Raw genomic sequence first — 14,901 nt, forward strand, 5'->3', positions numbered from 1 at the left:
AAAGTACCAGTGTAAATGTACACACATTGAGTTTCGTAACAATCTTAAAAATGCAATAATTCTTCCCACAATCTTTGGTTTTAAAACAACCCTTTTCCAGTTCAGTCAGCAATCAAAAATACAGAAGACAAAGGTGTGCGGTTTTACGTCGATGGTCTGGACTGTACCTTCAAGGATGTAGTGAGCTGTCTGGATACATCGCAGAGCAGGAGATGAGTAGACACATTGGATCATCAGTTCCTGTTCTTGAACCGCTTCACCTAGTTACCAAATAAAAATAGCAGTTTCTTACTCTCAAAATTAAAAATATTTCACAGCTCTTTGAAAGAGCTAGGGATAATACAAACCCCTGCAGATGCTGGAATCCGAAGCAAACAGGCAGGAGGCTGGAGGAACACAGTAAGTCAGGCAGCATCAGGAGGGGGAGAAGTCAGGACTGAAGCAGGGTTTTATCCGAAACATTGACATCTCCAGCCCCTGGTGCTGCCTGGATCACTGTGTCCTTCCAGCCTCCCGCTTTGAAAGACCTAGCCAATGAATTTCATTCCCTTCCAAATCTCAGTATAAATCCCTTTGGAAAGTTGTGATTCTATGTACTCCCATTGCTTTTTCACCTTCTTGATCACAACAACCCACTCTCTTCAAAACCTTATTCCTGTTACACCTGGTCCTTTGACCCATCTATTGCACAATTTCTGATCCTCCTGCCACTAAAAACAATACTTGCTTCTTCACTTCAACGAAACTCATTGTGTTCAAACTTGCTTTAAATCTCCCTTCTAGCTTTCCGACTGTGAAATATGATGCACCTCTTCCAGTCTCTGTACATAACTGAAGCCCTTTACCACTGCACCCTCTTAACCTCTCGCAGCTGAATTGACCATAATTAAGCCTGGATTTTGACTCCCCAAGTTGTCTTCACCAGCTCAAGGAAGTTGCTCAAATTAAAGAAGGACAAAGTTAACATTTCAAAGACTTCCTGAAAGCTTTTCTCAACAAATGCAACTTGGATTTCAATGCATCGGGCAGCAGGTGGCTTTGTATGGAGTGGCACATTGGCACAGTGGTTGGCACTGCTGCATCACAGCGCCAGGGACCCGGATTCAATTCCCATCTCGGGTGACTGTCTGTGAGGAGTTTTCCTATTCTCACTGTGTCTGCGTGGGTGTGCTCCAGTTCCCTCCCACAATCCAAAGATGTGCAGTTTCGGTGAATTGGCCATGCTAAATTGCCCGTAGTGTTAGGAGCATTAGGCAGGGGTAAGCATAGGGTTACTCTTCGGAGGGTTGGTGTGGACTTGTTGGGCCGAAGAGCCTGTTTCCACACTGTAGAGAATGTAATCCTTGTTCTAAAGAAACCAGTTGGGAGGAAACTCCTATGCGAAGGGACACAATCCTTTGAGAATACTCAGTGGTGAACATAGAACATTACAGCACAGTACAGGTCCTTCAGCCTGTTACAACACGAGGTAAACCTCTCTGCTAAACCCGACACACAGAGAAGGTTACCACGCGTCATAATCTGTTACATTCCAAGCAGCAAAGAACTATCCCAGAGGTTACTATTTAAAGTAAAAATTATCAATTTTATTGTTTCAGTCCAACAGAGAGTATTAAAACCAACAATTATTAATGACTCCTTTCTCTTAAACCTATCTTTTACCTCCCATTCTAGAATACTGGTTCGATAAAAATTCCCGACTAAAATTTACAAAAAAATCATGTTTCAAAAACCACTCAGCTTTGTCAATTCCCCTTTGTAGATTTTTTCTAAGTTGGTTTCAATGTTCTGTTGTGCAAACTTCTTGCACAGAGGTATCTTTCGGAAGTTCTTCAGCTAGTAGTCTATGTTTATGGATGTCCTTGGCAGTTCTTCTCCCAACTGTTCAAAATATCCGGTTTTATACCCCAAAACATCAGATCATTTCATTGGTTTTGATGTTGTCAAAACATTAAATTCAAATTTGATTGGATTCTGGTATCTTGGGACATAATTTAAACTGATTAGCTGACTTTTGCATTTGTTTTTGTTTCATGGCAAATCAGCTGCAATTATTTGTTTCAATCAAGTGTTATATTCTTACTTTGTTCAGGACTCTCTGTGCTTTGTCAGTCCTTGCTAGCTTTTCAATTTTCTTACACGTACAGTATACATTTACAGGCCCTTGATGTTGCGCCAATCTGTGGAACCAGTCTGAAGCCCATCTATCCTACACTATGCCATTGTCATCCACATGTCTATCCATTGACCATTTAAATGCCCTTAAAGTTGGCCAGTCTATTCCTGTTGCAGGCAGACCATTCCACACTCCTACTACTCTCTGAGTAAAGAAACTATCTCTGACATCTGTCTTATATCTATCACCCCTGAATTTAAGGCTATGTCCCCTCATGCTAGCCATCACCATCTGAGGAAAAAGGCTCTCATTATTTAAGCCTGACTAGCTTATATGTCTCAACTAAGTCACCTCTCAACCTTCTTCTCTCAAACGAAAACAGCCTCAAGTCCCTCAGCCTTTTCTCTTCAGACCTCCCCTCCATACCAGGCAACATCCTAGTAAATCTCCTCGGCCCCCTTTCCAAAGCTTCCACATCCTTTTTATAATGCGGTGACCAGAACTGTACTCAGTGCGGCCGCACCAGATGTTTTGTCCAGCTGCAGCATGACCTTGTGGCTCCAAAACTCAATCCCTCCACAAATAAAAGCCAACATACCATATCACTTCTTAACACCCTATCAATCTGGCCGGCAACTTTCAGGGATCTGTACACATGGACACCGAGATCTCACTGCTCATCTACAGTACCAAGAATCTTACCATTAGCTCAGTACTCTTTCTTCCTGTTACTCCTTCCAAAGTGAATCACCTCACATTTTTCTGTATTAAACTCCATTTTCCACCTCTCAGCCCAGCTCTGCAGCTTATCTAGGTCCCTCTGTAATCTGCAACATCCTTTATCACTGTCCACAACTCCACTAACTGTAGTGTCATCTGCAAATTTACTAACCCATCCTTTTACACACTCATCCAGGTCATTTATAAAAATGACAAACAGCAGTGGACCCAAAACAGATCCTTGCAGGACACCATCGTAACTGAACTCCAGGCTAAACATTTCCCATCAACTACCACCCTCTGTCTTCTTTCAGCTAGCCAATTTCTGATCCACACCGCTCAATCCCATGCCTCCATATTTTCTGCAATAGCCTACTGTGGGGAACCTTATCAAGCACCTTACTGAAATCCAAATACACCACATCGACCGCTTTACCCTCATCCACCTGTTTAGTCACCTTCTCAAAGAACTCAGTAAGGTTTATGAGGCATGATCTACCCTTCACAAAACCGTGTTGACTATCCCTAATCAACTTATTCCTCTCTAGTTGATGATAAATCCTATCTCTTATAACCTTTTCCTATACTTTCCCCACAACTGAAGTAAGGTTCATTGGTCTATAATTACCAGGGTTGTCTCTACTCCCCTTCTTGAACAAAGGGCAAAGTGAAGTGCAGAAAAGGAACCAGAGAAAGGAATGCCGATGATCCCAATCAACTCCATCTCCTGGAAACATCTGCCAAATGTAGTCAGAGATGTGGCTCCAGGATCAGGCTACACAAGACCCCACAGAATGTGTGACCATAACAAAGAATTTCCAAGGTGGACAATCATGCTCATTAGTGAGTGATTACTACTGCTGATGAGTCAATGACCTCAGAATTAAGGCACCCCTAGGGAGTAGAATCCACAGTATGATTTAGTTTTATATCCAGTTTGAAAAGGAGATTTAAACCCAAACAAGGGTAAGTATGTGTGTACGAAAGCTGAGTGAGTTGAAGTAAGCTGGCATACTAGGATAAGGCAATAGAGATATAATGGTGGACGTTTAAGGGAATATTTCAGTATACCCAGTGTTTACGCCTACTATAAAATAAAATTCTCAAGCAACAACCCACCAAATATGGTTAATAAAGTAGTTGGGGAAAGCATCAGACTTGGGAAAGAAACATAGAACAGCACATGGCGAATGACAGTTGGATAATTGGTCAGAATATAAAGAGTGGGAAGTTAGGGAAGTGATTGTTGGGTCCATGGTGAGATATTTGTATCATTGATAGTCACAAGTGAGGAGCCAGAAGACTGAGGGTTAGTTAACGTGGTGCCACTATTTAAGAAAGGCAGTAAGGAAAATCCAGGGAACTATAGAGTGGTGAACCTGACATCAGTGGAGGCCATGTTGTTGGAGAAAATCCCAAGGGACAGGACTTACATGTATTTGGAAAGACAAGGACTGATTAGGGATCATCAACATGGCTTTGTGTGCGGAAATCATGTCTCACAAACTTGATTGAGCGTTTTGAAGAAGTAACAAAGAGGATTGATGGGGACAGAGTGGTGGACGTGATCTATATAGATTTCAGTAAGGCGTTTGACAAGGTTACACATGGTAGACTAGTTAGCAAGGTTAGGTCACATGGAACACAGCAAGAACTAGCCATTTGGATGTAGAATTGTGTCATAGGTAGGGGACAGAGCGGGGTGGTGGAGGGTTGTTTTTCAGACTGGAGGTCTGTGACCAGCAGAGTGCCACAAGGATTGGTGCAGAGACCTCTGCTTTTCATCATTTAATTAAATTAATGGGACCTGAACATAGAAGGTATGGTTAGTAAGTTTGGTTTAGCAGATGACCCCAAAATTGGTGGTGTAGTGGATAGTGAAGAAGATTACCTCAAAGTACAATGGGATCTTGATCAAATGAGCCAATGGGCTGAGAACTGGCAGATGACATTTAATTTAGATAAATGTGAGATGCTGCATTTTAGGAAAGCAAATCTTAGCAGGACTTATACACTTAATTGTAAGGTCCTGGGGAGTGTTGCTAAACAAAGAGACCTTGGAGTGCTGGTTCATAGCTCCTTGAAAGTGGAGTTGTAGGTAGGTAGGATAGTGAAGAAGGCGTTTGGTATGCTTACCTTTATTGGTCAGAGTATTGAGTACAGGAGTTGGGAGGTCATGTTGTGGCTGTACAGGACATTGGTTAGGCCGCTGTTGGAATATTGCATGAAATTCCATTTTCCTTCAATCAGAAAGACGTTGTGTAACTTGAAAGGGTTCAGAAAAGATTTACAAGGATGTTGCCAGGGTTGGAGGATTTGAGCTACAAGGAGAGGCTGAACAGGCTGGGACTGTTTTCTCTGGAGCGTTGGAGGCTGAGGGGTGACCTTATAGAGGTCTATAAAATCATGAGGAACATGGTTAGGAAAAATAGACAAGGTCTTTTCCCTGGGGCAAGGGAGTCCAGAACTAGAGGGCACAGGTTTAGGGTAAGAGTGAAAAGATAAAAAAGAGATCTAAGGAGCAATCTTTTCACACAGAGGGTGGTACGTGTATGGAATGAGCTGCCAGAGGATGTGGTGAAGGCTGGTACAAGTACAACATTTAAAGGGCATCTGGATGGGTATATGAATAGGAAAGATTTAGAGGGATATAGGCCAAGTGCTGGCAAATGGGACTAGATTGGGTTGGGATATCTAGTTGGCATGGATGAGTTGGACCAAAGGGTCTGTTTCCATGCTGTACATCTCTATGACTCTATGACTCTTGTTAAGAGGAAGAAAAAGGCTTATAGAGTCATAGAGTCATAGAGATGTACAGCATGGAAACAGACCCTTCGGTTCAACCTGTCCATGCCGACCAGATATCCCAACCCAATCTAGTCACACCTGCCAGCACCCGGCCCATATCCCTCCAAACCCTTCCTATTCATATACACATCCAAATGCCTCTTAAATGTTGCAATTGTACCAGCCTCCACCACATCCTCTGGCAGCTCATTCCATACACGTACCACCCTCTGTGTGAAAAGTTGCCCCTTAGGTCTCTTTTATATCTTTCCCCTCTCACCCTAAACCTATGCCCTCTAGTTCTGGACTCCCTGACCCCAGGGAAAAGACTTTGTCTATTTACCCTGTACATTTTGTAAACCTCTATAAGGTCACCCCTCAGCCTCCGACGCTCCAGGGAAAACAGCCCCAGTCTGTTCAGTCTCTCCTTGCAGCTCAGATCGTCCAAGCCTGGCAACATCCTTGTAAATCTTTTCTGAACCCTTTCAAGTTTTACAACATCTTTCTGATAGGAAGGAGCCCAGAATTACACGCAATATTCCAACAATGGCCTGTACAGCCGCAACATGACCTCCCAACTCCTGTACTCAATACTCTGACCAATAAAGGAAAGCATACCAAACGCCTTCTTCACTATCCTATCTACCTGCAACTCCACTTTCAAGGAGCTATGAACCTGCACTCCAAGGTCTCTTTGTTCAGCAACACTCCCTAGGGCCTTCCCATTAAATATGTTAGGATGAGATGTGAAGGAGTTAGGGTGCTTGAGAGTTACAGGTTAGCCAGGAAAAACCTAAGGAAAGAGCTAAGAAGAGCCAGGAGGGGACTTGAAAAGTCGTTAGCAGATAGGATTAAGGAAAACCCTAAATCTTTTTATACGTATAGGGGGATAAAAGAATGATTGCAGTAAGATTAGAGCCAATCAAGGACAGAAGTGGGAAGCTGTGTGTGAAGACTAAGGAGAGAGGGGAAGCGCTAAATGAATATTTTTCGTCAGTATTCACACTGGAAAAAGACAATGCAACAGGAATAAAGAGTACTTGGTTAATGGTAAGATTCTTTGGAGTGTCGATAAGCTGAGAGATTTTGGTGCCTGTGTAATAGACCCCTGAAAGTTGCCACCCAGGTTAATAGGGTTGTTGAGAAGGGACATGGTGTGTTGGTGTTTATTGGTAGAAGGATTGAGTTTCCTAGCCGTGAGGTCATGTTGCAGCTGTACAAAACTGTGGTGCGGCCGCACTTGGAGTATTGCTTACAGTTCGGGTCACCACATTATAGGAAGGATGTGGAAGCTTTGGAAAAGGTTCAGACGAGATTTACTAGGATGTTGCCTGGTTTGAAGGGAAGGTTTTATGAGGAAAGGCTGAGGGACTTGAGGCTGTTTGCGTTAGAGAGAAGGTTGAGAGATGACTTAATTGAGGCATATAAGATAATGTGAGGGTTCGATGGTGATGGCTAGCATGAGGGGACATAGCTTTAAATTGAGGAGTGATAGATATAGGACAAACGTCAGAGGTAGTTTCTTTACTCAGAGAGTAGTAGGGACGTGGAACACCCTGCCAGCAACAGGAGTAGACTCATCAATGTTAAGGGCTTTTAAATGGTCATTGGATAGACATATGGATGAAAATGGAATAGTGTGGGATAGATAGGTTTCAGATGGTTTCACAGGTCAGCACAACATCGAGAGCCGAAAGGAACGTACTGTGCTGTAATGTTCTATGTTTGAAAATCTCTTCACCCCCAAGAGAATTCATTTTGTGTTATTTTGAACTGTCTGTAGGTTCAAAGTGATGAAGGGCTCATTCCTGATGGAGGGCTCATTCCTGATGAAGGGCTTATGCCTGAAACATCGATTCCCTTGCTCCTCGGATGCTGCCTGCCTGGCTGTGATTTTCCAGCACCACTCTCTTTGAATAGTTTCAAACTGAATGACTGAGTGAAAACAGGATGGTTCTGAAGGCTGTGAAAAGCAGCATCTGCAACTCACCCATTAACCGAGACTGGAATATTCCACAGGATGACAAGGGAGCATCATGTTCATAATCCTTGGTACCACCAGCTCGTTGGGGGATACTGTGAGGGAAGTTTAAATCTGGTCTGATATATCTCCCTAAAAATATGAAAACAGTTGTATAACATAGTTAGGCTTCGCGGTCCTGAAGTTTCAGTATCTTTGCTTTGCAGCAATTATGATTTCTGTGTGTCAATCTGTTTCCGTCCGGATACAAGTTTAATCAGAAATGTGATTGTTCAACTTTGTGCTGGTGTATGGAGTGAACCAGAAGTGAGAAATGAAAACAGAAAATGCTCAGCCAGCAGGACTGCAGCATCCACAGAGAGAAGAATAATTAATGTTTTCTCAGCTAGTTGAGAGGAAGGAGGGACAGTGAAGGAACGTGGGCTTAAACTGTCTTTGGAGGTTGGGAAATCTCACACGCCGGAGCAAAGTGGGGTTTGACCCAAGACAGAATATGGAGAAGGAAAAGGCAAATGGAACGAAAGGAGAATTTAATTCCAATGAATTTTATTTTGCAACAGTCAAGAATAACAACAAAATAATCCTTGTCCTTTGCTGATGAATTCCATACATTGAAAAACACATGTCACAATCGCAAATATTTTAGACTAAAATCCTCAACCGAACCTTCTGTTTTCCAGAGTAATTTTCCCATAGAGTTTTCTGCTATTTTTCAGATCCTTGAAAAGTATTTGTTTTCTTTCGGGTAATTCAATATTTCTCAGCTGTCTTGTGAGATCTAGGACATCTCAGCTCAAGGTGGATTTTCACCCACAGTGCCTGTGCAGTGAATTTAAGAGACGATCAGAAACTGCCCTGATTTCTAATGCCCCATTCCTCTGATCAACAGCTATTACATTGTTCTGGTACTGCCATCTTCACCTGATCTAGAACACACATGACTCCAGACTAACAGCAATGTGGTTGTCTCTTATACTGCTCTCTGGGATGGACAAAACATTCTGACCTCAGCAGTGATGCCCTTATCCCATGAATGAATAAAAATAGTATTTAAGTGATGAAGGAACAAGGAATGTTGAGTATGAGGGGACAGTATAGTGAGGGGAATTGACATGCTCTCTGCAGCACTGAGCATGTATGTCCAGATGGCCGTGTTGTCTGCATGGTATTTGCTCGAGGCTGGTGAAGAACTTGCAGTGGTTTGGGGAGGATCCAATTGTTCTGGTCCATTCAGGCATCAGTGACATAGACTGAACTAGGAAAGAGGTTTGACAGGGAGAATATGAGGAACCAATAATTACATGAAACAAAGAACCTCTCAGGTTACAATCAGGGCCCTGGTGGTGCAGTGGTAATGCTCCTACTAGTGAGAGGTGGGCATGCTTCGGATGGGATGCCTTATTTCCCCCGACAACTCCATTTTAATTTAGTTTTGTTCATTCATTCACAGGATGAGTGGTGGGGAGAGCACTGGGAAGCATTATCACCCTCACAAATGTCATTTTAATTTGATCCCCTTGTTTTTTTTTCAGTTCCAGGGCTCTAATGAACTCCTTGACTTGTTTTTAATTTGATTTTTTTTGAAAAGTCAGGCAGAAGGAGAGCTTTGTGGATCTGAATGAAGATACAAGTTCTTTGTGAATAAAATGAGAAAGCTGAGTAAGATCTTCACTGCTGGGCCCAGTGTAATTCTCACGGCTACTGTCATTGCAGGACCACAAGGATTACAACTGCTCACAATACACATTAAACAATGGGATGTGGAGACCAATTGTAATATTTCTAAATCTGCTGTGGACAGAAACTTTGATCGGAGCATAAGTTGTGAGGAAGATGCAAGGAGCCTTCATAGAAAGATTAAAGCTAGAGGCTAGAGGGTGACATTTACATAGAACATAGAACGTTACAGTGCAGTACAGGCCCTTCAGCCCTCAATGTTGCGCTGACCTGTGGAATTAATCTGACGCCCATTTAATCTACACTATTCCATTTTTATCCATATGCCTTTCCAATGATCATTTAAATGCCCTGAAAGTTGACGAGTCTACTACTGTTGCAGGCAGTGCGTTCCACGCCCCTACTACTCTCTGAGTAAAGAAACTACCTCTGACATCTGTCCTATATTTATCACCCCTCAATTTAAAGCTATGCCCCCTCATGCTCGCCATCACCATCCGAGGAAAAAACCTCTCACTGTCTACCCTATCTAACCCTCTGATTATCTTAAACGTCTCGATTAAGTCACTTCTCAATCTTGTCTCCAATGAAAACAGCCTCAGTTCCCTCAGCCTTTCCTCATAAGACATTCCCTCCATACCAGCAGCATCCTCTGAACCCTTTCCAAAGCTTCCACATCCTTCCTATAATGTGGTGACCTCGTGGCTCCGAAACTCAATCCCCCTATCAATAAATGCCAACATGCCATATGCCTCCTTAACAACCTGATCAACCTGGGTGGCAACTTTTCAGAGACACCGAGACCTCTCTGTTCATCTGCACTACCCAGAATTTTACCATTACCCCAGTACTCTGTATTCCTGTTACTTCTTCCAAAGTGAACTACCTTACACTTTTCCACCTTAAACTCCATTTGCCACTTCTCAGCCCAGGTCTGCATCTTATCAAATCCCTCTGTAACCCACAACATCCTTCGGCACTAGCCAGAACTTGAGGCGGAGGTGGGTACTGCAGATGCTGGAGATTCGAGTTAAGCCCATTCCTGATGAAGGGCTCTGGCCTGAAACGTCAAATTTCCTGTCCCTTGGATGCTGCCTCACCTGCTGTGCTTTAACCAGCAACAAATTTTCAGCTCTGATCTCCAGCATCTGCAGACCTCACTTTTTACTCGCACATTTATAAAAATGACCAACAGCAGCGGTCCCAAAACAGATCTTTACCTCTCAATTTTGCCCCTCAGTGTGCTCCATCATGCACTACGATTACTGCTGATGCCCTCTTCCTGCTTTCTCCCTGTACCCTTCGATGCCATTAATATCTAGAGGATAACTTTTTCTTTCTTGGATGTGTTCAGTGATTTGACCTCCATAGTTTTCTGTTGTAGAGAATTCCTCAAGTTCGCTACCTTCTGAGTGAAGTAATCTTTCCTTCTTTCAATCTGAAATGGTCTACCCTGTATCCTGAGACTATGTCCCCTGGTCCAAGACCTCCCAGCCAGGGAAACATCCTCCCTGATTCTCGTCTGACTAGTCCTGTTAGAATTTTATTTGTTTCTAAACTCTAGTGAAGACCATAAGACTGTAAGACGTAGGAGTAGAAATTAGGCCATTTAGCCCATTGGGTCAGCTCTGCCATTCAATCATGGCTGATAAGTTTCTTAACCTCATTCTCCCACATTCTCCCCCTAACCTTTGATCCCCTTGATCCCCAGGAACCTATCTCTCTCATTCTTAACTATAATCAATGGCCTGGCCACCACAGCCTTCAATGCATTCCACAGATTCCCCACTCTCTGCCTGAAAGACGTTTCTCCTTATCTCCATTCTGAAAGGTCTTCCTTTTACTCTAAAGCTGTGCCCTCTGCTCCTAGTCTCTCCTGCCAATGGAATACAGGCCAGTAGAACTGATCCCTCCTCAGGGAACAGTCCTGCCATTCCCGGGATCAGCTGAGTGAACCTGCCTATTGCAATTATATTCTCTGCTGGGTAGGGAGACCAAAAACGCACACAAAACTCCAGGAGTGATCTCACCAAAGCTCTGTATAACTGTAGTAAGATATCCTTAATTCTGAACTCAAATCATCTTTTAATGAAGACCAAGAAACTATGTCCTTTCTAATTCCTTGCTGTCTACTTGCCTGTCTACTTTCATTGTACCAGGACACCCAAATCCATTTGTATATCCATATTTCCTAATGTATCACCATTTAAATAATACCCAGCCTTTCTGTTTTTCACAGAGAAGTGTATAACTTCACATTTAGCCATATTATTCAAGTGAACTCACATGAATTGTGTGTTCTTTGTTTTAGTTTGTGTGATGATATGTTTGAGTCATCATACGGATGTACATCTCAGTAACATTTTCAAAAATGATTTGATGTGAGTATTGGTTGTTTCAATAAATCAGTAGGAAGAACAGAAAAGAGAAAACTGTGGGAAATTGGTTACTAATCTGTCATAAGATTGACCTGAGATGACTAACCAGTAAGTGACAGAACGGTGCACTTATCATCACAAACCTACCTACAGTGGTATTACCATCAGAAACCTACCTTCAGTGGTATTACCATCACAAACCTACCTTCAGTGGTATTATCATCACAAACCCACCTACAGTGGTCTTATCATCACAAACCTACCTACAGTGGTATTACCATCACAAACCTACCTACAGTGGTCTTATCATCACAAACCCACCTACAGTGGTATTACCATCACAAACCTACCTTCAGTGGTATTATCATCACAAACCTACCTACAGTGGTATTATCATCACAAATCTACCTACAGTGGTATTACCATCAGAAACCTACCTTCAGTGGTATTACCATCACAAACCTACCTTCAGTGGGATTATCATCACAAACGTACCTTCGGTGGTATTACCATCAGAAACCTACCTTCAATGGTATTACCATCACAAACCTACCTACAGTGGGATTATCATCACAAACGTACCTTCGGTGGTATTACCATCAGAAACCTACCTTCAGTGGTATTACCATCAGAAACCTACCTTCAGTGGTCATGCACTGTGTTAACCAAGACTTGCCAAACACCAGGTCAACTCTCTCAGCATGTCGCATCGTCAGAACACACCTCCTCAAGGTGGCTGCTTCAATCAACTGCAAGACAGGACAGATTAAACTTCAAGTTGTAAACGTGGACTTCGAGATAAGGATCAATAGTTTACAAAATTAAACTTGTTTACCATGAAATGTAAGAAGTATCAACATATTAATTTGTGTAGCAATTTTACCTCAATGCCAACTATTAGATTTATTTACATTACAATTAATATGACCAATTGGATTTAAAAAGCTCGCCTCAGGAACAGAGACCATGAATCCATAGTTGATTGTTGTAAAAGTCCATGGGATTCACTACTGCCTTTCAGGGCCAGCACGATGGCTCACTGAGCAATGCTGCTGCAAAGCCCCAGGGACATGGGTTTGATTCCAGCCTCAGGGGACTGTCCACCTGGAGTTTTCACTTTCTTCCCTTGTTTGCACGGGTTCCTCTGTCGGGTGCTCTGGTTTCCTCCCACAGCCCAAAGATGTGCAGGTTAGGTGGATTAGCCATGGAAAGTGTGGGATTACAGGGAAAGGGTGGGAGGACTGAATCTGGTGGGATGGTCCTTCGAGGATCAATACAGACTCATTGGGCTGAACGGCCTCTTTCTGCTTTGTAGGGAAATGATTCTCTCATTCTCTGACACTGCTGTCCTGACCTGTCTTGGTCTGATCTACATGTGACTCCAGACCCAGAGCATGTGATTGACTCTGAGCTGTCGTCGGAAATGGCCGAGCAAACCTGTTACAAGGTCAAGTCAAATAATGTAACTGGATGGATCACCTCACATTGTTGTTTCTGGTGCCCAGGACAATGACAAACACAACCCTAATTACCCTGCAAAGTCAGCCGTACAAACATTTGGGTGCTTGTGCTAAAATTGGGAGCTGTTTCACAGACTAGTTAAGAGATAGTCTCATGTCTTCACAATCACAGAATCATCCCTTTTCAGATTGGAAATATCCACAGTTTACAAATCAAAGTCAAAGTCAAGATTGGCAGTAAACATTGAAAATGAAAAGTGAGACAAGAACATCTAAGGTAAGATCGATAGCTCCCTGGCTGGTGTCGTGTCCCGAATGCCTCATCCTCTGCCTTGGGAACCTACAATCACACAGCATCAACATCGACTTCACCAGTTGCCAAATCTCCCCTCCCACCACCTCATCCCAGATCCAAACCTCCAACTCGGCATCACCTTCTTGAACTGTCCTAAGTGTTCATCTTCCTTCCCACTGACCCACTCCACCCTCCACTCCAACCTATCACCATCAGCCCCCACCTTCATCTACCTATTGCATTCCCATCTACCCTCCCCCAACCTCACCTCCCTCCTATTTATCTATCAGTTCCCTTCCTCCTCCACATTTCTGATGAAGGCCTTATGCCCAAAATGTCAGCTCCCTTGCTCCCCGAATGCTTCCTGACCTAATGTGCTTTTCCAGCAACACACTTTTCAACTATGAATAAAAAGCTCTTGGATAAAGCACCTCTTTCCCTGTGCGCTGAATTTTCTCACTGCTTCCAAAGTCCCTGAATGATATAGTCAGCTCATCTGTGCCCCACTCCAGACGTGATCTCTGCTTCCTGACCACATGACGTTGATGGCTTCTTTTCTGTTCTGACAACTTAAAAACATCAACACAAATCCTCACAACTTGGGGACTTTGTAAAATAAATCCTTCTGTTCTCCTGAACTGAAATCTCTAAAGAATTGAAACAGACTGTGCCTCCCCTCCCCCCTGCAGTGTTTTTTCTGAATTTCATAAAAGTCCAACATTTAAACACTTCCTCAGCTAACATTCTGGGAATCCTGGTAGGCACTCAGCATAGGTCTGATACTTATTTGAAATTATGTCCTCAGTTATAGAATCATAGAGTCATGCAGATGTACAGCACAGAGACAAATCAAATGGTCCAACCTGTCCATGCCAACAAGGTATCCGAAATTAAACTAATCCCATTTGCCAACACTGGCCCATATCCCTCTTAACCCTTCCTATTCTTATACCCATACAGATGCCTTTTCAATGTAATTGTACCAGCCTCCACCACTTCCTCTGGCAGCACATTCCATACACGCACCTCCCTTTGCATGAAAATGTTGCCCTTTAGGTCCCTTTCAAATGTTTCCCCTCTCACCTGAAACCTTTGCCCTCTAGTTCTGGACTACCCCACCCCAGAGAAAAGATCTTGTGTATTTACCCTATCCATGCCCCTCATGATTTCATAAACTGATACAAAGTTACCCCTCAGCCTCCGACGCTCCAGGGAAAACAGCCCCAGCTTGTTCAGTCTCTCCCTGTAGCTCAGATCCTCCAACTCTGGCAACATCCTTGTAAATCTCTTCTGAACCCTTTCAAGTTTCACAACATCTTTCCCATAGGAAGGAGACCGGAATTGGACACAATATTACAAAAGTGGTCTACCAATGCCCTGTACAGCCAGACACAAGACCTCCCAACTCCTGTACTCAATGTTCTGACCAATAAAAGAAAGCATACCTTCTTCACTATCCTATCTACCTGTGACTCTACTTTCAAAGA

General features: G+C 43.1%; 1 protein-coding gene across 1 annotated transcript in view; it reads right to left on the minus strand.

The window, feature by feature from the left end:
- Positions 1 to 14,901, minus strand: part of LOC132820642 (ubiquitin-associated and SH3 domain-containing protein A-like) — a 113,281-nt gene that overhangs the window by 25,716 nt on the left and 72,664 nt on the right. Inside the window, exons 8-10 of the mRNA XM_060832844.1 lie at positions 12,300 to 12,408; positions 7,614 to 7,736; positions 168 to 260 (exon numbers count right to left, since the gene is read on the minus strand). Of these exons, the coding sequence (XP_060688827.1) occupies positions 168 to 260; positions 7,614 to 7,736; positions 12,300 to 12,408 (325 nt within the window). The remainder of the gene's footprint in view (positions 1 to 167; positions 261 to 7,613; positions 7,737 to 12,299; positions 12,409 to 14,901) is intronic.

The sequence above is a fragment of the Hemiscyllium ocellatum genome, chromosome 12 (genome assembly GCF_020745735.1).
Source record: "Hemiscyllium ocellatum isolate sHemOce1 chromosome 12, sHemOce1.pat.X.cur, whole genome shotgun sequence".
Lineage (NCBI taxonomy): Eukaryota > Metazoa > Chordata > Chondrichthyes > Orectolobiformes > Hemiscylliidae > Hemiscyllium > Hemiscyllium ocellatum.